The sequence below is a fragment of the Diadema antillarum genome, unplaced genomic scaffold (genome assembly GCF_040938485.1).
Source record: "Diadema antillarum isolate AM-2024a unplaced genomic scaffold, OU_Dant_1.0 seq00000962_RagTag, whole genome shotgun sequence".
In the NCBI taxonomy this organism is placed as follows: domain Eukaryota; kingdom Metazoa; phylum Echinodermata; class Echinoidea; order Diadematoida; family Diadematidae; genus Diadema; species Diadema antillarum.
Window position 1 is genome coordinate 1257020 of NW_027271809.1, and position 26263 is coordinate 1283282.

Sequence of the window (26263 nt, forward strand, 5' to 3'; positions counted from 1 at the left end):
TGACAGTCTGAGTAATGTCCGTATGGGTGTGTGGGCGTGTCAGTGGGAGTGTGGTATACAGATGGTTTAATCTGGTCTCATAGGATTTATGGACAATTTGCCATCGAGCGCCAATTTCAACAGACTGAAAACCCATTTCAATGTATGAAGGGAAAAAATAAATCCAGCCAATTTGTCGATTATACTGATACGTGACGAGATCAACATCAAGCATAGAGTGGTGTTAGTTTCATTACGTCGGAGATGGCCATGTATCATTTTCAACTTAATGTAAGTTTTAAAAAGTGCTTGCTTTAAGAATAAAAAGTAGATCAATTTTTTACATCACTTATGCCAAAAAGGGGCATAAAGTGTGAATATTTCACTTTTTTTTCAACCCGTTGAGGCTGAGTCCCGAGTATACTCAGACAAGCGTCTATGGGAAATGCGTGTTGTAGCAAAATCAAACTATCCTCAATGGGTTAAATGATAAAAAAAATATATTCTATGATGACATAAATGGTCTTGTTGACCTGGGGAACTTCGTCTACATGAAAAGCAATGTGCTCCTCAATGGGGTCTACTACCACTATCATCAATAAAGCTTAGCCATGCAGCCATCCTCATACCCAGGTCAAGAGGGGCATATGGGGTCAAAAATCTTCACCATGGATGTACTTCTTGAGGAAGGACGTGAACCACAGACTTTTTCAATTTTTTTTTCTTTCAGTGTCAATCAATCAGAGCTTTATCCTACATTTATGTACTAAGGGATAAGCAGCATTCAGAGAAAAAGAAAATGGAGGCAAAAGATGTATAGAATTGACATCACTTCTCCAAGCTGAAAGAGAAGGGGAAGGGATAGGGAGGGGTGATGAAGGAAAGGAGAGGAGGAAGAAGGGATCCTGGAAAGGAGAGGGGAAGGAAGGGAAGGAGAGGGGAAGGATGGTAAAGCAGGAGGGATGCATGGGGAGGAAGGGGACATTTAAGAAGATGTGAGTAGGAGAAGTGGAGGGGAGCAGAGAGAAGGATGGGGAAGAGGAGGGAGAAGAGGAGGAGGAGGAGGCGGGGCATATGGATGGATCCATCTATATACGTGTGCACACTGTTTTGTCAGTATCAACAGTCAGCACTATCACTTTGCCACCTATGCTATGGAACACCATGGTAACATTCTACGAGAAAAGTAGCACATGACAGACATATAATATTGTATCAAGGTAATACATGAGATGGATGTTATAGCTTCAGTTGAGATGGAGCATCGAGTTTCCAATGTTTTTGATGATGATTTTTTTTTTAGGTAATGAGAAACCTCACTTTATGAAATATGAAAGAGCAAATCATTCTATGAGCAAATCAAATATCATTTGATGAAAATTAGTTTTGAAATGGCTGAGATATCCAAAACAAAGCAATCCTAATAAAAGGTGGGAACCGCCTTTTACTAGAATTATTTTGTGTTACTTTATTTTTAGATATTTCACCAATATCACATTCTATTTTCATCAAATAAACTTTGAATTCCTCTTAGAATTGCATGTTCTTTATCATTTCATAAAGTGATTACTAAGAATCTTGTAAAAGGATAGATGCTGAATCCTCATCTCAACCAATACTATACCATTCCTTTAAGATGATGCATCATGATACCAATCTAAAACTTGAGAGGCCAATTCCAGTGTGTATGACAAGATAGTGTTGACATATGAATAGTGGGCAAAATCTATTTAAATTGTAAAAGCGAAGCAAACAGCAATACTAACTACCATGATGAGAGAAGAAAAATATGAATACATACACACACATCCAGTTTCTTCACCCCTTCTTTAGTCTTGCATCAAGAAGACTTCCCCCAAGCAGCCCCTCTCCCTAACAAACCGGAGTAAATCATATCCACTTGACGCCTCCTACGTCATTGACATCATCAAACTAACTTACAGTGCATCTTTCATATCTACGGAACGGCTCTTCTTTCTTATTTCCTACCTACTGGAAGGCTGCAACTTCCCTTTAAGGCCAATTCTGGAGGAAGAGAGAGAGACACACACACAGACACAGATACACGCACACATACACAATTCCGAGACACTCCTTGGAGTCTCACTCTCAGACTGTTTCGATGGCTCAGTGGTATATTAGATCATGCTGTTGACCTAATGTGCTGATTCTATTCCCACTCATTTCCTCTATTGATTGTCATCCCCACTCCTCAGACCCTTATTGGTTGGCCTTCCCTCTCTCGATCCTTCATTACCACTCTCCGTCCCACCCCACCCCCACATCTCTCCCCCCTCTCTCCTGTACGTGTGTGTGTGTGTGTGTGTGTGTGTGTGTGTGTATGTGTGTGTGTGTGTGTGTGTGCGTGTGTGTGTGTTTGTATGTATGTATGTGCAGTCGTGCATGTGCATGCACATCTTGCAGGGGGAGCTTTTAAATGATAGGTAGACAATTTGTTACATCTGTGATTTAATCTGGGCTAAGCCACTTTAAGCTAGCAACTCACAGAGACTTCGGTCACTTAGCTTTCTCATGCGCATGGGCACGCTGCACATCTCTTGTGGGCTTGGCAGCATGGCAGTGGTTGGGGATGCACGACACACACAGACAGTTATTCAAAACGTGATGGATCTTCTCCACCGAAGGCGTGATGACAAAATCTAACTTGCAAAGTGTGTCGTCTGGGAAGCAGGAAGGCTATAAACTGTGTCGAATGGTGTAAAAGCACTCTTTTGTTCTCAACTGACCTCACAATCTTCAGTGAAACTAAATGTACGACCTGAAAATTGACACAAAATGCTACTTACATTTTGGAAGCATTACATGCACCATGGCTATGCTTGCAGGACTGTGCATTTTTTTTTTCTGATGACACTAAATAATTCAATAACCTTACTGTACTTGACCACAACTTAAAATCAAGCTAGATTTACATCACATTTACTGGACAGATTTACACAAATGTATACTTCAGCTTGATACAATACTGCTTTAATGCGGGGGACAACATTCAGGGAATGTAATTAAAGCATGACTCAAGAAATCCAAACAGATTTTGCCAAGGCAGAATTCATGATGTTGGTAAAATGTTTCTTCATAATTATCATCTCTTTTCCACTGGCTTCATCAATTCCACATCTCGGCGCTTAGCAACAATACAGCAGGGATCTCAAATGCTTTAAATCCTCTCCCCACTGATTCGCATCACATTGCTTTGATGGATTCCTCTCATCAAAGCGTAAACCCTAGTCATCACAGCCACCGTGACCGACAGACACTCGACGATTTACGAACATCATCCCCAATATGCTGCCTAGCAACGTGTTCTGGGCCCTGGCAATATTCTCATCCATGCGCATATTCCTGAAAGCAACTGCAGCATGACAAGAATTAAAAAAAAAAAAAACACACACACACACACACACACCCAGAATAGTGTGTTTTATGACCATTGCATTGCAGCATTATAATTGCTTTGATAAGCAACCTCCAAATCTCATCTGGACCTATATATAGCCCACCAGAAGCTAATGATTTTTTTTTTCATCCTGAGGAAGCCACAAAACAAATTATGAAATAAACTGATTTTCCAACAATATCTCTGGTGTATGCTTTTGTTGGCTGTCACACTGACCTAGCTGGTGGTCCCCTGATTAAGCAGGCCAGATTGTCAATTTGTCTGAAGTAGAACAAACCATCTTTAGCACTGTTTTATTAACCTTTCAAAAACTCTTACAAAACTGTTTTTTTCCTGTTGTGCGAAAGCAAGAAGGTATGAGATGATATAGTAGGTTGTACAAGTAGAGTCGCTACACTCTGTCCTGATGTAACAGCTTAATTCTAAATGATAAAGCATTGGTCACACGCATGCATAGACTACTAGTACTTACATCATCACAAATACATCTGTACATGGATAGTGGTTGCAACTGGTTGCAGACAGGGGTCATATTGCTCTCATAAGTTTCATCCATTGCATTGTGTGACTGATGCATCATTACAGAGCATATAGATTGCCCAAGTCTTGTCCATTTGGGGAGTTGGTAGGAATTCTTAAATGAGAATTGTTGTGATATTATATTTATGAGAGGGTGTATATGTCACACAGCAAAATGATTTTAACGGTGAATCAAATCTGAATTGTGGTCTGAATACATACAAAACCAGCTAAATGTTTGGTTTGCTGTCAAATCTTCTTTTGCAAACAGAGGCTGTTGAGCTTGTTTTAGCATAAAATGAAGGGCTGATTAGTAAAATTGATGTCCATTACACGGATACAGCAAAGTATCTGTACTTGATTGATTTATGAGGAGAACAAGCAGTGACTTTTGAAAACAAAAAGTAAAAGTACCACGGTATTCATTTTCACCTGTCTTTTTCCAAGAAGGAACAATGCACTTGCGCGACAACTTCAGATGCAACGGTATGACGTAAGAGGTTCCTATCAAGTTCATGTTTTGCAGTCATTTCTTCAGACCTAGTTTGATAAATGCGCAGCAAAGGAATTCATCTACGTTCTGTGCCACCTCTATAGACTGAATGACTCCTGGTGCCATTGGCATTTTGGCCAATTCTGGGATAGACAAAAACTATTTGGCACTGCGTAACTTCCTCATCATGCTCACACTTTAGCAGCTTAGTGACGAATGCGCCTGTGTATAGAAGTAATATACTGATGACATCACACAATGGGAGCATCTGCACATAGTGCAATATAGTGCAATCCATAATGTACAGTAAGTATAACAGAATATCCTGGCAATCCATGAGAATATATTTCATATCCACAAACTGGCAAAAATACTTTAGGGTGAATACTTTTCTTTATTGGATCATCCATACTTACCTCTTTTGCCAGATTAATATATCCTTCTACTTTTATCTCAAACTATTTACAGCTTTTGATTTGATTTGACTTATTTTGTTTTTATGTGACCACTAAGGAATGCTGCTGTGCGAGCAACCGTGGAATCAACGGCTCCAAGTCCAATCCAAAGGTCCATAAGCAATGAGGCAATAATATGTCTTCCAGGAGCACAATTGCTACAGCCAGGGGACTAACCCAGGTTGTTGTCATTAGCCGCGGTCACACTGGCAACAGATCGCGAAGTTTGAGATCGCAAAGTCTCTGCAATCTTTGGTCGTCCGTTCACACTGGCAACCAAACTTCGTTTTGGATCACTAGTGCGCATGCATGTGCAAGATAGAAGATAGAGTTGGCTGTCTGACAGCTGGTGATTGTGACGTAACAATACACTCCTGTTCATCACAATGACCGTGCGCTTCAGTGGCACAGCCCGCAAACAGAAGGTGGACTGGTCACGTGACAAAATTTGCAAAGTTTACAGTTTCTAGCATTCACACTGCACTGGCAAAAAATTGAGAAGTCTGGCGGGAGTGGAAGAAATATCCCTAGATTGAGATAGAAGTTTCGTGAGAAGTTTTGCAAAAAGTCTGCAGTCACACTGGCAAAAAACCACAATCTTAAAGATCACGATTTTAAACTTTGACATCTTTTGCCAGTGTGACCGCGACTATTGATAGTTTGTGTTCTTATTCATTGAGCTGCAAGTGTTCCTTTCAGCAGCATGTGAGTATTTCTTGAATTTCGTCAAGTTTTCAGCAAATGCTTGGTGCACCTCCCATTTGAGAAGGTAGAAAAAGGTAGCTTTTTATGCAAATCTAACAAAATTAATACTAGATGCGTTAAAATCAACATCCTATGATTTGAGACCTTGGGCTTGTCATAACCTTGTGACCCATACTGATGCATGAAATTATGCACATGTAATAATAGTAGAATTAGTAGTAGTAGTAGTAGTAGTAGTAGTAGTAGTAGTAGTAGTAGTAGTAGTAGTAGTAGTAGTAGTAGTAGTAGCAGTAGTAGTAGTAGTAGTAGTAGTGATAGTAGCAATAATAATAATGATGATAGTAACGATATCAACGATATATTGAGTACTAATAACAATACTTGTAAAGTAGCTGATGATAGTGCTCAGGACAATTACGGTACAATGACAATGAAAATTATCATGATTATAATGAAAATTAAAAAAGTTAACATTAACAAAATTACCATGAACACAGATATGCCTGGCCTCAAAACGGTTGCCTTTCACAGATGCTGTGAAGAATGAGAGGGTTCAGTTAAACACTGCCTATGAGCAACAAACTTAGAAACAGAAAACTTATCTTGTTCCAAAATATCTTATTGCATCAATTTGTAATACATTCTGATCCAAACAAAATTTTCTGCAAGAGTTAGTACAACTTAATGTCAACTTTCTGCACTTCTGTTGTTGCTTCATGAAAATTGATTATAATAGTTAATTTCTATTGTAAGTCTATGGCAGCCCATGTGGTTAGAAAATTTAAAATTATTATTATGTCTTTTGATAAAATGGGGCCCAGACCTCCCAATCTTTCTAACTGAAAAATAAAAAGGATCATTTGGCTCAAAAGTAGGGAAGGAAATTAAAACAAGAGCTGAGAATGGTCAAAATTCAGGTTCTTTCCTCTAAATTCAGCATGGTTAGGAGGTCTGTAATGTGCATTGTACATTAATGGTAATAAACAAACCAAAACAATTCATGTGAACAAGTAAGAGAAATGAAAAACAGTAATTTATGGCATGTAAGAGTCACTGCTCAGGCTCATTGAAATGCAATTCATGTGAGTGGTTAATATGGTATGCTCCACGCCATGGACATGAAAAACTAGCCTGCTATCAGACTCCTTCAGAATTAGGGCAAGTTCTGACTATGCAATGATGCCAGAGAATTTGAATCTGTGGCATGAACTCATCGATTACTGGCAGTGAAGACAAGAAAAGTAGAAAGACATGGATTTAAAAAAAAAAACGGAGGAGAAAAAAAAAAACCCCAGCCCAGACACAATACCAATTCTCTGATTTATATTGATAGAGAATAACATACTATCTGTCTCTGTTCCCCTGGTGGCCAGCTGCAAGCCAGTAAAACTTTGTCCCCCAGGCAATCGCCCCCCTTGATCGCCCGTTCTTAGCATGCTCTAATTTTAAAAATTGGCCTTGTTGTTCCCCTCCCTTGCTCTCTCAGTCAATCTTTCCCTTTTCATTCTCCACTTTTCCTAATTCTAATCACCTACCAGTGCATTACTTCCCCTCTTTTTGCTCACTCAATCTCTCTTTCTTTATATTTCTCTCCTTTTTTATAGCATATATCTCTACTATCTCTTATCAATATCTCTTTCTCTTCCATCTCTCACTGCCTCATGTTCTCTTTCCATTTCCTTCTCCTACTTTTTAACTCTAATCACCTACCAGTCCATCGCATCCTTCTACCTCTCTCACTCTTGATCAGTCTCTACATCTTTTCTAGCACATCATCACTACATATTTGAAATATCTGCTTTTTCCCTCCTTCACTTTCCATCAAGTCTTTCCTAAATGTTTTTGGCTAGAATTCCAGTTGCCTACCATGACATCCCTATTCCTGATACGTTCATCCTTTCTATCTCTCTTTCTTTATACTCATCTTTTTCTTTTATCATATTTCTACTGTTACCAATAACACTCTCTTCCCTCCCTCCCTCCTTTGCATTGTCATTATCTTTTTTCTCTGTCCCTTTTCTTTCTAACTCCAATCATCTACCAGTGCACCACTTTCCCTGTTTTGCTCATATAATCTCTCTCTTTTTCTCTCTCTATGTATATGTATATCTTATCTACGTATCTTCACTGTGTGCCACAAATATCTGCTTTTCCCCTCCACTTTTTCATTATCTCAATCCTTTCCACTCTCTTTTTTTCTAACTTAAATTGCCTACCAGTATATCCTTTCCCTAATATGTTCATTCTCTCTCTCTTTATATATTTCTCTTTCTCTTTATATATATATCTCTCTCCTTCTTCCCTTCCTTCTTCTGTCTTCTCCTTTCATTTTGTTTCCCCTTCCTAAAAAGAAAATGTGTTCCATGCAGTGTCACCCTTTCTCTGACATGTACACTCACTCTCTCTTTATCATTGTATCTCTATTTTCCAGTATATTCTCAATATGTTTCTCAACCAATATCTCTCTTTCCCCTCCCTTGCTTTTTCATTATCTCCTTCTCCTTCTCTTTCCTATGATATACCTTCATTCCAATTGCCCACCAACATCTCCATATCCAATATACGGTCTATTGGTCGCCTCCTGTAGATAAATGCAATAAGTTAAATCACAGAGGCTCCATGTGTGTTTTCTTAGCGACTTGTTGCTGGCAACTACTGTACATGCCCGCAAACCTCATATTTGAGATCAAGCACAGGGAATGATACAGATGTGCATTCCCTTCTTCTGGAAAGCTTTTACCTTTCTTTAAAAAAAGAGGCAATAGAACTTATATGCATTGCATAACTTACAATGCAGCTATGGGCCAACTATATTGATGAATTGCAAATCTATGTGTGTATATGATATAGATATATAATTGAAATAGACTGGTTTACAATACAATCAATAGTTTGGGCATACTTTTATGATTATGATTGTTTGGGGAAATAAAAAGCTTGTCAAAAGCTTGCCAAACATAGCATCAACCAATGCACATAAACTGGACTGCTGAGTATGAAATTATACAATTTGTACATACATGTATATTGTCAGTAGGGTGACAAGACCTTGTATCTCAAATTTTGGTGAAAAAGCTCTGTTTGGATTAATTGTCAGATCATCAGTTAAATGATGTCCTGTCCATATCCTAGCTGTCTTACCCCTAAAATGAAGCAACCATGGCATGTAAAGGAAAGGCGATCCCATTTGTTACAGTGCTTTGGCTGCCATTTTTTTTCTTTTCACTCTCCTGAACATTTGACATTTTTTAGATACAAGGTTTTGTCACCTCAACAGTGATATATAATATACACATACACATACTATTTCTATGTACTACTTATTTTAACCCCATGTCGGTCTACTTTCTCAGTTATCACAGTAATTTGAGAAAATATCTTTTTGTCAGAGTAATGTAAATTTGTGTGCAGAGTCAAATTTTGAAGGAAATTCACACAAACTATTACAACAGAAGCAGACTAGCATCACTATGAAATTAAATGGAATTAAAGATACTGTGTTGAAATATAATATGAGCACTACACAGTTGAGGATAAGAAGTTAAGAAATGAAATCATTTGCCCTGAGCACTACAAAGAACAAAATTAAGTGAGATATGAATGATACTTGTTAGACATCATATTCCACTGTTTGACATGATTACTGCTGCTGTAGGAAGTGAAATATCTCAAAAAGCCTGGGAACAAAATGGCTGTATAAATAGAATGCACAGAAGTCAAGTCTCGTGTCCCTCAATGTTAGGGTGAGAATTCTAACAAGCTAGGGGGGTGAAACGGGAATCTGACGGGAATCTGCCTTTACAATTTTCACACCTCCTTTCTGCCCCGCGTGCAGGCCAGGCGGGAGAGTGCCACAAAGCAAAGATTGGGGTCGGGAAGGAGTTCTGGAGTCCTGTCGATATGATAATGATGCAAGTCACCGGCGAACACAAGCCGCACTGATAACTTCCCCGTTCTCTCCGCCCTAACTGACCCCCTTCCCCACCCCCCCCCCCACACTACTTTGCAAACCACTTGGGAGTTAAGAGGCTGTGTTCTCCCCCACCCCCCTCCTTCATGCTGTCAAACCCTATTTTCTATTAATATGATAATAAAGATGATAAGCTAAAACAAAAGCCAATTTCCTTCTCCTCTTCCGACTTCCCCTGCCAATATTTTCTAGGTCTCTCCCCCTCCCCTAGACTATCTTGAAGAGTTTCTAGCTGGGCTAGCTTCTATCTCTCATCCTCTCTTTGTCCTAGTTTCCATCGAGATAATTGGCACAAGTCACAGGTTAAAAACACAACCCTACTCAGCTCCTTCCCACCTTAGAGCTCCAGAATCCCCCTCCCCATGGGCTAATCTACAAAAAAAAAAAAAATAATGATAATAACTTTGGAGTTCAAACCAGTGATCTCCAAACTCTCTCTTTCACACACTTTCTTTTTCTCCATATTTTTGTTTTATTTCGGTTTCATTCGTTGCTGCACATTCCGCTTGAATGTGTGAAAAAACAACATGAAAATACAAAACAGAATACAGAAAAATAGCTCAGGAGTTTGAAGTAGTGTCCTTCCCTCCACCTCCCCACACCCTAATCTTCCGTTAATATGATTATAAATGCCAGTCCATGGCTGCAAAACATGGGTGTTTCCTCCTCTCTTCGAGTCTCCCTTCAACGACATCTACCCACCCCTTACCCTCCATCCCTCTCCCATCTACAATTTTGTGTTGGGGAAGAAAAAAGATGAAATCACTCTACAGTTTAAAGCAGAAAATAGAAGTGGAAATGACAGAGCTGACAAACTTCCCCTCACATTTATGTTGTGGTGCGTCCCCAGGGATCGCCAGGGCTGGCATCCGCTGTTATCGGGACAGCTGCGGGCATGGAGCTTGCAGTCACTATCAAAATACACATCCCCCTTATATCACATGTCCCACTCTCAAAATAGGATGGGAAAAAAATATGTAGGAAAAGGATTATCTGCACTTTTCTTCTCCACTGCTAACAGACAGCTCCCCAATACTCCCACATCATTTTTTTTCCCTCTCTCTCACTCTGCAAAAACAGAAGAAGAAGAAAAAAAGAAAGAATAATCTAATTTGCTTCAATGCCCATGTTTTTTAGATATTCTCATTTTCCATGTGACAAAGTCTGGGAATGTTTAGAAGGATGTTTAGTCCCCTGGGCATTTTGTGCATGAAAGAGTATAAGAGGCTTTTCGAAAGCATGTACAAGAAAATGTGCAAAACAAACTTGTCTACAGCATTGACAATGGATATCGATGTAAAACAGTATGTCTGAAGAGGTTGCGTGGGTGTATGTGCAGCAAATGTTCAAATGCATTGTCCTATCATAAGTCCACACGAATCATTCTCTTAATTTGGTTTGGCAGGGTAATGTTAACTACTTCATCACCATCATCAATGTGCTTTCATTGCTAATGCACTAATATGATCAACAAAATACATTAGTTACATTCTGGTGATGATCCTTAACCTCGAGGAGAGCTAACCTCAAGGATTAGTTCTATCGAGCGCCAAGTGTCGCATGGTCAATTTTGTAACGAAATCAGTCATTTCGTTGACGACAAAATTTCATCACAAAATCAGTCGTTTCATCTATGAAATTGACCATGTGACACTTGGCACCCCATAGAACTTATCCTCAAGGTTAGCTATCCTCAAATTTAAGGATCACCGTTTGAACATACTGGAACAGGGGAAATGCAAGTTATTATCAGTCAAAGGAAAGTTGCATTCCAATTCTTCTGTTAATCAAATTAGTACTTTACCAGTGATTGACAGATGATGTCATTGACAGGCTTTTGGTTTAGGTTTTTAGTGGGCGTATCCAGCATGCATTTTTGCATTCCATAGTCCCTGGAGCTTGACATACTGTGCAATTCCTCCTGCAAGGACTCTTATGTACCCATATTTGCATGTGAGCAAAAATTGATGATTATGATGAAAAACTTTTTGTTCAGAGGACAAAGGAGACATTATGGCTGAAAACATCTTGCAGGTGGACACACTGGTGGTGGGATTTGAATCGAGGATCTCCTATAGGGCTGTTGTCCTATAGGAGATCCTCGATTCAAACCCCGCCGACAAAAAAATTGACCCATTTTCTGCAACTTCAGAATGCATAATTTCAACTCGCACCTCTCAGTTTATGGTATATTCGTCAAGAATAACCCTGACTTTGGCAAAAAAACAACAACAAACAAACAACAACAGGACGCAAGCACTTTAAATGGATTCCTCTCATCTTGCTCTCACACCCACACGACTCCTCCTCCGCAATAGAATCCTACAATGATGCCAGAGCAGGCAGAAGCTGTCCAGAGATAGCTTTATGTCTCCAGAAAATAAACAGCACAGTGAGAGCTCGCTTGAGCTGCTGGGCCTTCTAGGTGGCATACACATGCGAACACCAAAATATTTCAACCCTTGACAAAAACAAAACAATACAAACCAAATCACACGAACAGACCCAAAGTAGATATATGTATGCTGGTGCAATCACGAAGCAAGTCTCATATTTGATATTGCACTTAGAGCATTTTCATTTTGCGATGCTTGAATTGCTAGAGAATTTTAAACAGGCAAAAAAAAGACAGGTTTTGTATATCATACATCCCTTCCTTTGAGCAAAATGCTGTTTAATTTTGGATCAATATAGTGTAGCAAATGTCTAGCACACAGATCTTTTCCAACAACACATGGAGAATCTCTGACTGATATGAAAAAGATTGTGGAAGTACAAGATACCTTGATGTGCTATTCAATTAAAGTGTTTGAGCTGGCTTTAAAGTGTTTGAGCTGGAGTAAAAGCACAAAACAAATCAAATGGTAGATGTTTCATCCATCTCCCACAAAAAAGAAGAAAGTTATATGACTTTCAACTTGCACTTATATGTTTTCTACAGAATGTTGTGTGTGTTAAATCCGCATGCTGAGCAAATAATGTGGGATGATTATATCATCACAACACAATTCCACAACTGACCCACACACTAATCTTCATTATCATTATCTGTTAGGACATCCAAGAAAAACTTGCATCCTTTGGCTCAAATCACTGTTGTATCTAATAACCTAATGGAGATTACTTTATTATAGAGGCAAGGGTTTGTCCTTGTTAAAATGCTGAAAAAAAAAGACTTTTTGTAACATCTCTGTTAAACCAATGAGAGAGTTGTGAGGTGATAACATTGTCACTTGATCCAATTTTGATATTGTATACGCGATATATTTAGCAAAAGGGACTTCTGACAATTTCATGAGAGGGTATATTCGCAAATGTACAGAAAAACATGTGCAGGCAGGTCGCATTGATGTTGAGATAAGCATCGATAATTATGCATGCTTTTAAATTTGCGAATAGCATCCGACTCGCAAAATTTGCAAAAATAATTACCTTGCAAAACATTTTGCCATACATATAAAGTAGATGGTTGCAAATGTTACTGTTTTAAGAGTACATCTAAACTTGAAAATTCCACAACTCTAATACATCATGTGTGGTTTTGATGAATCTTCTTCTACCATTAATGTATCATCTTCTATTATGTATTTCCTTTTATTGATGGAAATAAAGTACGATTGAACTGAATTCTGTTGATATGTTTCTACTCTATCCACCAATGTCCACTAGTACTGAATGTGCAGTGCACCTGCACTTCAAGCTGTGATAGCATACAACGCATCTAAAATCTAACCTCACTCAGATAAATCTGCATATTATCCAACAAAGCACAGGCCATTGCAATCATTTTTACCTCAGAAACAAGGGAACGTCAAGTAACTAAATTTGTTTTATTTTGGATGCTGTCACATCCCGAGGAAAATGAAATGCACTGAAATATTACTTGGCCACATTGACGATTAGCATCAGTCGACTGTCACTCTGCCCTTAGTCTACGGTTTCACCGGCAGCTTTTTCCTGCCAGCCAAATCTTACAAGACTTCCCTGGGTATCACAGTCTTTCAGACGCATCAAATACTAAATATATTCAGCAAACCTCCCAAAATCTAGGGCAGATGAGATGAAGGCATGTAAGCAATCCTCTCCCACATAATCATATTTTTCCCCTCTTGCAAATGAAAGAAGATAAAAACTGGGATTTTTTTTTTTCTGGCTGTCAACTGAATTGGATCAAAGAATGTGGTATCTATAATAGATAAATGCTACGTTTTCCTCTCTGTTTTGCAAAGATCATCTTCAGCAATAAAAAAAAAATTCAAGGGTACAAAAGTGGGAGAGAAAATTGAAGAGCTCATGTAGAAAGCCTCTTGGAAGGAACAAAATTGAAAGGGAAAACAAAATCAATAGAGTTCCATGACAACAGCCATAAAATCAGATCATGATAGCTTTCAGCCATTCTTCACCCCTTGAAATTTTATTTTGCCTGTTTTTTTCTGCAGCAAGCAAAATATCTCTCCTTCAGGACCAACCCCTCCCTGTCTTGCTGAAATGAGCTCGTCACCGTACGAGATCCGTGCTCGATATCCGCTACTGTGATCAATCGCAGTGCCCTTGAAAGGAGGTCCACGCACAATTATGGCTTTATTGAGTAATTCCCCTCGTATAAGTTACATTGGACATGATGGTCCCCCAATGACATCGGTTAAGTGCCACCCAGACAACATTTAGAGGCTCTGTAAAGATGCCCCCTTGTCACAAACCCAATAAATTACCTCGGTAAATCAGGATTTGTGGAACAAAGACAAATTACAAAGTTATATCAGAATTTGTGGGACAAAGACAGAATTCCTTCAGTCAAACATTCATAGGAATTATGAGAATGAGGAAAGTACTGTTCATTTCAATGGGCACAAGCACACATAATATATTGCCTTTACAAAATGCATCAGAATGTACACACATAATTAGACATGATATATATGTATATAAAATAACTAAAACAGGATAAAGATTTAACTCTTGAACTGTATGATCTATGCTACTCACAGCTTGTGCAGATTCTTCATATTTCTATCATTACATAACTCCTAGCCCCATTGACTTCATAAAAAAAAAAAACAGCAGATGCCTATGATAATTGATTGCATTCACATTCTCAAGCTCAGAAGCAAGACTAGTTCCGTCTCATAGCACAGAGAATAGGACAATTTTGTCCATCACAACAAATTTGAAGAAAAAAAGAAGAAATAATTAGTCGAAATTAATGAAGACATCAGCATAGAGTCCAAAAATAAGTGAAAAGTCATACATTTATTGTTTATTTTTTTTAAAAAGATTTATAATGTCTGTTTTATGTTAAGTGCTGTCTGGGGCAAATTATTTGTATAGGGCCCCATTTTTTTTTCTTTCTTTTTTCTTTCTATAAAACAACAACAACAACAATCATACATTTAGTTTTCCATTGCACTGTTTATTAAATATAGCAAGCATTAGGCCATTGAAGATGGTAGTAAACTTCAGAGGATTAAAAAAAAACCAACCAAACAAACAAAAAGGGAGCCACAACTCTGAAACTACAGGCACTTCCTACTGTGCCAAGGCTTAGCAAAGTGGCTGGTGGACTCAAAATAGTCTGAAGTGTCCAGATAAAGTGATCTGGAGTTGCCACGGGCACGCAAGTGAATTCCAGGCGGGGTAAGAAAAAGAGGGGATCAGTATTGAACTACTTTTCTTATGACACCTGTAGGCATTGTCACAGAAGCATGACCTTACTGTGTTTATACGATCAAGGCAAATAATTTGATCAACTAGATCTTTTTCTGATGCTTTGTTGTTGACATGGTCTACATTATGCACTTCGAGCCTCTATTGCTTGCACTACTGTCTTACAAGGTCAATTTTTCCTTCATGTCATGAAAATATGAATTGAAAGGTAATCTCACCTGTTTCCATGCACACTTTGAATAGAGTCATACCTCTTCAATGTAACAAACTGCTTTAAAGGGGCATATCAAGCCACAATAATGTGGACAAAAAGTGGAAAGCCTTGAGGGGAGGATCTACCCCATGTTTAAGTTGGCTTTGATGGGAAGCGCGAGGTGAAACCAACAGATCAGTAAACTTTCGTTAGAATTGGCTTTGGCGCAAAGTTTTTGGTCAGAGAAAAAATTTCATCGTAGAAGTATTTTTTTTTTGGCAAAAATTTGTCACAATAGAATTATAAAGTTTGACATCTAAAAGAGAATTTCACATCTGGATACACACAATTAAACACTTTCTCCATACAGCCCCTGATATGTTTGGTGTGGGAGATTCTGAAGCTGCAGGTTTTGGTTGAATTTTTTTTAGAGCAACAACGATGTCAGCAACACCTGGAATCTGGTAACAAATGTTTCAAAACATGAGTTTGAGCAGGGTAGAGTAGGGTACAGTGTATCAAGTAGATGGGAAGACCTAGGCGACTCTTCAAGTGGGATGTACAATACCCCACGATCAAAGTCATGTGAAACGTTCAATTTTTGCTCAAAGTTGCAGTGCCAGCTTTTCTACTCAGGTGAACCCATTTCTCGCTAGAGTTTCTAGTCTACTCAGTCATGTCTTTGTGTCAGCAGTTGAAAAGGGAAAAAAAAACTACTGCAAAGTCAATAAAGTTAATACCTCTTTGCCTCCCAATTAAATTTATGTGCCAGGCAAACTGCATCACAATTTCTGATTGTGTCTCCATCTCTATCGCTTTGCAGATGAAGATATGTGCTGCCATGGCAACGGAAGGAGCACATCCACATATCAATGATCATCAGTGATTGTTACCGGGCAACAAAGCATGGGAATCACGCCAGCTATCCAAACATTGGGCTTAAGATTCAAAGTGACAACAGGTATGCATTTGTCTTCGAGAAGTAAGCCGGTTCCCCTGACTCCATGGTGCGAACACCATCCCCCTCCCCATCATCCTCTCAGACATCATCTTCACCTCTTGTTCTCCCCCAAGAGCCTGGTCTAATCTTCATTCTCCATCTCATTTTGTATTTCTTCTTCTTCTTCTTCTTCCTGTTCTTTGCTTCCCCTCTACTGCAACTTCCCCCCCCCCCCCCAACCAGCCGAACCAACCTTGAAGCTGTAAAGCGGCATCAATCAATGACGGCTGATGGTCAGACATTAAGCATCTGAGGCTTGGCGTAAATGGAAAAGGGGTAAAATGTATTTCCAGTCCGCACCCCAGCATCAGCACTGCAGTGGGTACAAGTGGTAGTGATAAGTAAGAGAAGTTTTGAGAGCCATTGCAAGCCTCGCTCGCTCACTGCGCGCAGCTCAGAGCTCGCAGAATGGCCGAGATTATGAATCCACTCGATAAGGATCCTCCGAATATCTGTCACAACCACATACACAGGAAGCGAGCCCTTCTGGCTAAATGTGTCTGAATGCATACAAACACCGTCCTAAAACTATTTTGGGCTCTGTATCTCTTAAGAAGTTGCAGCATGACTGATTTAAGAGATCAAAAAGTGGAGAGATTAAGATATCTAACTCTTCAATCCAATCTAGGAATCACTTTATTTTTGGTGGAAAAGAGGAAACAGCCGCGCCGCATCAGCAAAGTGATCCTTTTCATTTTGTGCATCTGCCCGAGAGGCTTTTGGAAAATTGTACACCTCAAAGTGGCAACTGTTGTGTGGAATAAACAAAGAATAAACCCTGTTCTTGATGAATCAATGATGGATGAGCGAATCAATGACAATGAACCACAATCATTCACCACACTAATGGCTGTCTACTCTGTCCATTTTATCCTGCTGCACATCAATCAATGCCTGACGGAAAGCCACACTTCTTTTTTTACACCACACACATTTGATAAAAGCCAACTCAGATGTTCATCAAACAGCAAAGATGATTCCAATTTGACTCCATGACAAATCATGAAGTGCCCATCTGCATATTAGAGTGAAATGACAAAACTAATCTCAACAATGAAATAAAAGCACCATCAATGTTGAAGTGGAGTGAGGGGAACCAGCTAAATTTTGTTTACGTTTCCATTGGAAATTCTTGAGGTGATATGATAGTCACTATTATTGACTCTATTTATGTAACGATACCAACAGCACCCTTTAAAGCTGCATTCATATGTGAACCACTACTGCATTAACCCGTTGAGGACGGGCTGATTTTGCTACAACACGCATTTCCCATAAACACCTTCCCGAGCATACTCGGGACTTGTCCTCAACGGGTTAAGAGAGATCAGCATGAAAACATGAAAACAAAAATCAAAGAATTTCTGCAGGAAAGAAAATCAACAATTTCAACATACAAGATGACATACGTTTTGTTTAGTTCATCATAAGAGACCTTTACGGTACTTGCCTAAACACATAAATTTCTAGACGTGACCGAAAGTGAAATGATCCACTACGTGTCTCTCCCTTACGTGTTTGTGTATGTGTGTGTTTTTCCTCCCACGTTTGGCGAAAGCACTAAAAAAAAAGCCTCCTGTTCGGTGCAAGCCTTGGATATCACACAGCTGCATCTGCCTCCTCCTCCCCCTATATCATGGTGAGAGGAAAAGAATAAATGCATGCTTCTTCCCTCTTTTCTTTCTCTTCCCTCTCTTCTCTCTCCTCCCTCTATCTTCATTTATCCATATATTTCTCTTTCTCTCTTTCATTATCCACTTCTCCCCTTCTCTCTGTCTATTTTTCTCTCTACCTATCTTCATCTATCCACATCTTTCTCTTTTTCTCTTTCATCTTCCATCTCTCTCCCTTCTCTCTCTACCTAATCTCTCTCTCTATCTTCATCTTCATCTATCACTATCTTTCTCTTTCTCCCCTCTGTTCATATATCCCTATCTTTTTCTTTCTCTCTGTCAATCTCTTTCTCTACCTATCTTCATCCATCCCTGTCTCTCTCTCTCTCTCTCCCCCTCTGTTCATATCTCCCTTTCTTTCTCTCTTTCATCATCCATCTCTCCCCCTCTCTCTCTCCCCCTTTATTCATATCTCCCTATCTTTCTCTTCCTCTTTCTCTTTCTCCCCCCCTCTCTCTCCATCCATCTCTTTTTCTACCTATCTTCATCTATCTCCATCTCTCTCATTCTCTCTTTCATCACCCATATCCACCACTCTCTCTCTCTCTCTCTCCGTCTATCTCTTTCTCTACATATCTTCATCCATCCCTATCTATCTCTCTCTCTATCTATCTATCTACCTATCCGGTGTTCCATGTCTTGCCCTCTGGCAATACAGGACCAATCTGGAGTGGCAGAGTCCCGTCTCCTGCCGTCTCGTATCGCTTCCTGCCAGTGCCTCCTCTCCTTGCGTGGCAGACCTCCCGCACCCTGAACAGGTGTCACCCGCCTTGTTTCGACTTCTCCCAAGTGCTCCACGCGTCTTAAAGGCGGGGTAAAATGTGGCTGCCAGATGAGCCCGTGTTTCTGAGTATACACTAGCCAAAATGCATTTTCATTAGAGTTGATGTTGATGTAAATATCTGTACCCACATATCATGGATGTATGCCTCAAGTATTTCATGGTGTAGTTGAATTTTGGTGAAATTATGCTCAGGCTATGTGCAAGGTATATTTGTACCCTTTTAAGTATCATTCAGACCATTTTTTGATACAGATTGTTGGAGTCCAGATGAAAGAAAATCTGATTAAAGGCTGCAACTTTTCACAAAATCCTGGTATGAAGTTGCATGCACTAACACGTGGCTTTATTTTATATAATTTACATCATATATGATCAGACGCAGAAACCCTCCTGTACGCTTAAACTGGCAAAAGTGGATTCATATTATAATGGTACGCCAAACAGGTTTGGTTGTGGTACCAAGAAATGATAACAAAAGACAACAACAAAACAATGTTTATCTTTTCCTCCCCAGACCTTATACACAACTGGCAGACAAAAAAGTTTGTTTATGCAACCCCAAGCCAGGGATGGCAGAAGATGAGACTGAGTGGCTCCTGTGAAAAGCCAAGTTTGACAAACCCTGCTCACTCCTGTCAAAAAAGAAAAGAAAAAAAAATGCGACAACAGAGCTCATCTACTCCCTCCTCATTTTTTATCTTCAATTTTTAAGTGAACACTACAAATGCATGTTTCAGGAGGTATATTTGCTTTGGCACGGTTCTACAGCAGGGAATAATTTTTTTATGGTATTGCATCGCAATTTGCCATGCATTTTTTATATCACTGCTACACAAACTGTTTTTTGTGAAGCAGTTTTCTTCCAGAGAAATGTACAGGATACCATTTGAAATATTATTCATTGGCTGAAATTGCTAATCAAATTGAACTTGAAAATTATTCCCTGTACAGTCATCCCATCGCCTAACATGAATTCCATATTCGTCTGCCATACACGTCAACACAGTGTACTTCCATCTCTTGCACTTGATGTCTAGTCTTACATCATGCCACGCAAGTCTACTGACTATTTAACCCACTGAGGACGAGTCCCGAGTATACGTGGGCAGGGGTCTATGGAAAATGCGTATTGTAGCAAAATTAGCCCGTCCTCAACAGGTTAAGACCATAGAACCATGATCTTCTTGATTCTAAGTCAGTACAAGCTTCTGTGATAGCAAAGTTTGCAAACAATTTGGTACACCACTCACTGCAGAACAGTCTCAAGGATTAGGACATCGCGATGTAGACTAGCTGGTGGAATGAGAATCCTGAGCAGCAAGATGAATATTTGTACTGGTGAACAATACCAAATATCAACTTACTCTTCATTTATTTACCTTAACAGCTAATCTGAGATCACATTCACACAATACTGCAGAATTTATCATGGCTATCTTTGCAATCGTATGAACTTGACCTTAGATCCCAGTCAGCATTATTGTCTTCATATCATAAAAACAATTGCACAGATGTTCCCATAAATAACCTAACCCCATCAAATAGATATATGCGCAAGGCCTTCATCTCTTTCAGTCTGCATATCTATAGCTACGTATCTGAGAGATATGATACCACTGAGTGGGGGATAAAGTATGCACAAGAATATATCTGGAATGATAACAAGTATATAAACATATATACATACTGCATGTTTCACATGAAAGATTTTAACAACTTCACATCTAGAGAAGATAACACAGGTGTGGTCATCATTCTGAACGGGGACATCATCAAAACTTGTCATAAAAAGCCCTGTGACAAAGTCAACTTTTAGGACACCACAGAATTCAGAGTGAACTATGTGTCAATCCAATGCTAAAATGTATAAGTAACTCACATTATGGCGACCTTAAAGGGAGAGGAATGCTCAAATTGAAATTTACTTCTTGATGCTTGTACAAACATGAGGCAATCTTTCAAAGCAAGTAAAGAGGACCAATCTATTTATGGGGGATGTCTTGAACACAGCATCACCTTCATCAATTAGGCTCTCTCTTCAAGTTTAAATTCGAAACTCCAGGGGCAAGGGGATCAAGGCTGCTAAAGTCATCAATAGAATGCCGAGTACTGTGGGTCGCTCTTTTAAAACATTGCACAGATGGATGGGGACTCCGCCAGAATTTATGTCAGTGGGGTTAATGCAAAGTTTGCACATGGACTTTGAAAATTGAAATCATTCCCAACTGAAATTTGGGTGGGTTTCATGCTCATTTGGCACTTGCCCCCATGATGCCAAATGGCTATAAATGTATATAAATTCACTAGGAAGTTTGTTTAGGCTCACAATAAGGGGGGGGGGGGGAGGGATACCAACGGTTATGAGCACTCATAAAAATAAATCTTTATGGGCACACGTATGAGAATCTGATCCCGCGATGATCCCGGCAACAAGCGGGTCTTATCCGTGCAGGTGCCGGCACGCGTCGGCTGCAAACTTAAATTGAGGAGAAGCGTCATCATGATTCCATCGTTCCGCGGCCCACTTCCCGAGCAAAAAAAAAAGGAGGGAAAATGGTTCTGGAGAAGAGTCTTGAAATACAATTTACGCAGAGTGAGAAGAAGACTCACCCACAACAGACTTTCATGTCTGCTCTTGTGCTGGAACTGTGGTATTGGACATGAAATCAAATTACGCAAATTCTTGTCAAAGCAAAATGATCCACCATCTATCCGCGAAAATGTTCGGCACTTCTCAATGACCAAATCAGACAAGCAATCCAATAAAAGTTACCACCTCCTCTCCCTTCTTGCGGGTACCATTTTGAACCATGGAAAACTAGAGCCGAAAGAAGGCCTCTTGCTCAGGGATACCTAAGGTGACTGCGTCTAAGCACAAACTCTGTTAGTTTTTCTTTTTAGATCATCATCATCAAAAGCAACCAATAGTTTAACATACCTACCAAACCTTACATTTAGGAAATAGGAATAAGTGGAAGAAAATAATGCCAAAGAAGAAGGACTTTTTACTCATCTCCCATATTTAACTATGAGCACATGTTGACAAAAATAGGAAAATGAGATTGAATGAAGTTATTTCTTTCCTAAGAAGTAGGAATGTTCCGATTAAGTGGGAACAGTTGGCAGGTATGGTATGATGACATCCCATGATTTTATTTTGCTGTTAGATAAAACTGCAATATGTGGGAATGAGAAATCAGTCGCAAAGACTTCACATTTACTCGCTCATGAATACACAATTGTACAGGTGGTCTAAATCAACAGGTGGATATATCTCACGGACTGTGTTATGTTTGACTGTGGTCGAATAAGAAAAAAAAAATGAAAGTACTCTCTTCAGCCTCTGGGCTGAAGAAATGCATGTTGAAAAGATTGAGCCCAATGAACCAAGGTGAAGTTTTAGCTGTCAGAAACAATTACCCCGGCTCTCAACAATGGCACATTGAAGAACGTCTGTCAATAGAGGAATTGCTGCAACATGTAATGATGCACTTATCAAGCAAATTTTTTAGAGGAAAAAATTGGCTATGACAAAACATCAACAGGAGAATATCAGAATATGTGATGATAAATCTGAAAGACCTGTTAGCATTCAATGAAAAGGAGAGGGGTTTTAAAAAACAATCTGCATGGTATAACTTAGAATTTCACCTCAAAGCCAGGCATATGCTTTTCTCATACCAAATGCTGCTTATGCAGTGGCATTGTGTGAATATTAGTGAAGCTTTCCACAAGACGGGACAAAATGGGGATTTCCCCTTTAAGTTGGGAGAGGATGAAATTGATTGATACTCAGCCATTCTCAGGATGGAAGAAGCAGATCTTTTTTAGACTATCAGGCAGGAGCAAGTCAGCTTAAATAACCAAGGGGTGGGGCAAATTCGTAAACCACAAACATTACAGCAGCTGCTGGCGCTAATGAGGTAATTAGACCAGAGCGTCAGAAGCAAACTGCTGGCTGTTTGCCGGAACACAAATTTGGGCAATCGTCCCGTCTTCTTTCCCCCAAAGGATATCGCTCATGAAGAGACCAAAGGGTTGCCCAGCTGTTTGCTTTAACCCCGTCTTTACCATACCTGACACTCTAAGCTATATGTGCAAATAACGGTAACGTTGCGGTTTAAACCAATTGAGAGTTTAGCCCTGCCTTGTTACATTTGGCGGAAGCATCTCGACCGTGACCACCACGATGGGACGGAATATATAGTGATTGGATGGGCGGAGTGTGGGAGTAATGCTTGCCATGGAAAGTATCAACAATAGTCTTTGGTCCGACACCCATCACTGACCATTTTGATGGACTGATTGTTACCGAGAAAGCCAACGTCAGATGTCGGCTCCCACATATGAGATATATAACATTTGTCTGCGAGACAGATTCTTGCGTCCAATTGTAATTCCACGGTGGTGACAGCAGCCTCATGACTAAATTGCAATCATAGATTCATGGGGGTGTGGGTGGTGGTAGTTGTTGTTTTTTCCCCCTTCTTTTGTGTGCCAATTACCGTCTCCGCTTGCCGAAAGAAGCAAAATGCGACTCCTATCTGTCAAGCAAGTCCCTCTTCCGTGAATTTCTCTTTCACCTGATTGTTTTCTCTTTCTCGCTGTGACGTCAAAGCTTATCATCACGTGACCGTTCAACACATTAAAGATAAGAGTGACCAGAGACTGGGATTACCTTCAATCTTGGCCTGAATGCAAACAAAACTTTGGGGATTGGAGACATTTCCTTTCAAAATCTACCCTCAGTTTAGGGCATCAAAAACACATATTTTTCATTTCAGTGATGTGCAATGCTGTCGTCCCACAGCATGAATGATATCTTTATGGAAGCCCAAGGTGGCACATGAAACACATACACTTATCCCTTTTGTTTTACATTACATTTCATGACATATAAACTTGTTGCCATATATTACATAAAATGCATCTCATATTTCATAGTTTGTATTTCTTTGAATAAAAGTGTACATATCTCATGTCTGAGCAAGGTGTGGAGTTTTGATGGGAGACCCTACTACCTTTTCATTTCTATTTCTTAGCATTCCAGATAAATGGGGAACATGTACTCTTATCTGCTTTCATTTTTGCTTTTGTTTTTTGGACAAAGACAAAAATGCGTTCCATGCAGATCATACACCAATCAATGACTTTGAAAATATGCATGTACAGTAAACTGCATTCTGTACAATGGAAACCCTGAATAAATTTGAATAGAAATTCAGCTCAAACACATCACTCCTATTGGAAGCAGCATGTATAAAAAGTGACTACAACATTTTGTTTCTGCTTGATGATGAAAGAACACACGTACAGGCGAGTAAAAACCCAGTTACCTATAAATGTTGTTACACCAAACATCTGTATCAAACTGCAAGTGACTCAGCCATGTGATCTCTGGCAACCGAATCTGCTTTGAACGGCAAAGTGTACTAACATTTGCCACACTAAAGCCACTACGAGGGAGAAAGCCTAATGCAGACAGACCAGAAACATCTAGACTGGTAGCTAATATAGTGTTTAGAAAGAACCTAGTCTCGCATCAAGGATATTTCATGAGATGATAGGTCGGCAATGACGAGGGTCACTGTCTTGCGTTAACCCAAAGTGCATTTCTTGATCTTCCGCGACAGTCTGATCCGCAGGTGGCTATGCGACTGCATTGCTTTCTAACTACTGTACATCTCATCATATCAAAACCTTTCAAAGTGAAATCTGCTTTGTTGTTAGTTTTTGGGAGGGGTCGGTGGTCTTTTTCCATGTCTCCTTATGGTTTGCTTCTCATTCTTGTCTGGCTCAATGCTGCAGCAAGATGACACCCTTCGCCGAATACTGTAAAATGAGGAATGCTTGCATGCATTTTAATTTCGTGAATTTCGCGAGCGGCAACATCCACGAAATTAAAATGCACGCAAAAGTTCTTGCCTACATAATGTGCTTTGGATGCCAGTGGCAAGTTGCGAAAATTTCATGCTGCAAGAAAGGCCGTCGGCTCCAATTCGCGAAATGTTCATGCCGCGAATATAGCACGTTTTACAGCCCACATACTCTCAGTCACCTGGGCCAAATCACACTCATTTTGCCCATTTTTCTTGTGTAGATGTGTCACAGGGGTTCTCATATGACTTACCTCGCTTGACTGCTTGACCCCTCTCAGAGGCACCAGGGCGGTCCCAAGAAGGGTGTCCCAGATCAGACCCTTGGTCCATAGCTCTACAACCAGACCCACATTCAGCTGGTTGGTCTCACTGCAGTACAAAATGAATATGAGAATGGATAATCAGAACAAACAGTCAGAAGAAGGAAAATGCAACCATGAAGTGAGAGATAGACAGATGGATATATAAAGAGAGAGAGAGAGATGGATGGAGACAGATGAAGAGATGGACAGAGATAAAGAGATAGATAGATACATAGATAGATAGATAGATAGATAGATAGATAGACAGATAGACAGATACACTGTGTACATAGATACATAGATATATATATAGACAGACAGATAGATAGATAGATAGATAGATAGATAGATAGATAGATAGATAGATAAAGAGAAGTAGATGGCTAGATAAATAGAGATATGGAGAAAGAGAGAAAGAAGGGAGATAAATACATAAATAGAGTAGATAGGTATAGATAAAGACACTATACACATTTGTACATAACTGATGTACACATGGAAATATCCCATGAGATTGATCTTGCAAGATTGATGAACTAAAATGATAAAGGGAATAAAAAGATAAGAATAGAAAAGATATGAGCACAAAGGTAAAAAAAAACTAAACACTGTTCAATGAACTAATAGCAAGGTCCCTAGGTATACACAGGCCATAATCAATTTCCATATATTACATATTTTTTTTACACTATCTTACAATGCAAACAAAATTTGAACAATGATAACATTATTTGCCATTTTGGAGCAACAAATGAAGAGCAACTCATGAGCGTATTAAAAGCCTTCTACAATTTAAGCACATGGTATTAGGAAAAGGAGAATTCATTTTTTATGGACAGAATGATATAAAAGTTAATGAATTACAGACTGAAATCTAAATCAAAAAGGCATAGACAAATTAGTAATGTCACAAACAACACTTTATTACATTCTTTGTTCCCCTCAGTGTGATGACTTACTGCATATTATTGCAACCAAAGTATATCTCCCCCCCCCCCCCACCCCCCGGCTTTTTGTTTAATAAGACATCGATCGACTGCTGTTTTTTTGTCTTGTTTTATTCCTACCATCCCTGAGAATCATTCTGCCACGTATTCACGCCCAACTGTTAGATAATGTTTACCTCAGGAGACACCTAAATCTTCCGAACACCAAGGATGTCTCATAAAACAAGCCACTTCGACTGCTTGTCAGCTAGGTATAAACTACCTGCTTTGTGACTCCTGCTT

General features: G+C 39.5%; 1 protein-coding gene across 1 annotated transcript in view; it reads right to left on the reverse strand.

The window, feature by feature from the left end:
• Nucleotides 1–26263, reverse strand: part of LOC139741900 (protein unc-13 homolog B-like) — a 187627-nt gene that overhangs the window by 147733 nt on the left and 13631 nt on the right. Inside the window, exon 2 of the mRNA XM_071652473.1 lies at nucleotides 24984–25101. Coding sequence (XP_071508574.1) covers nucleotides 24984–25101 — 118 coding nt within the window. The remainder of the gene's footprint in view (nucleotides 1–24983; nucleotides 25102–26263) is intronic.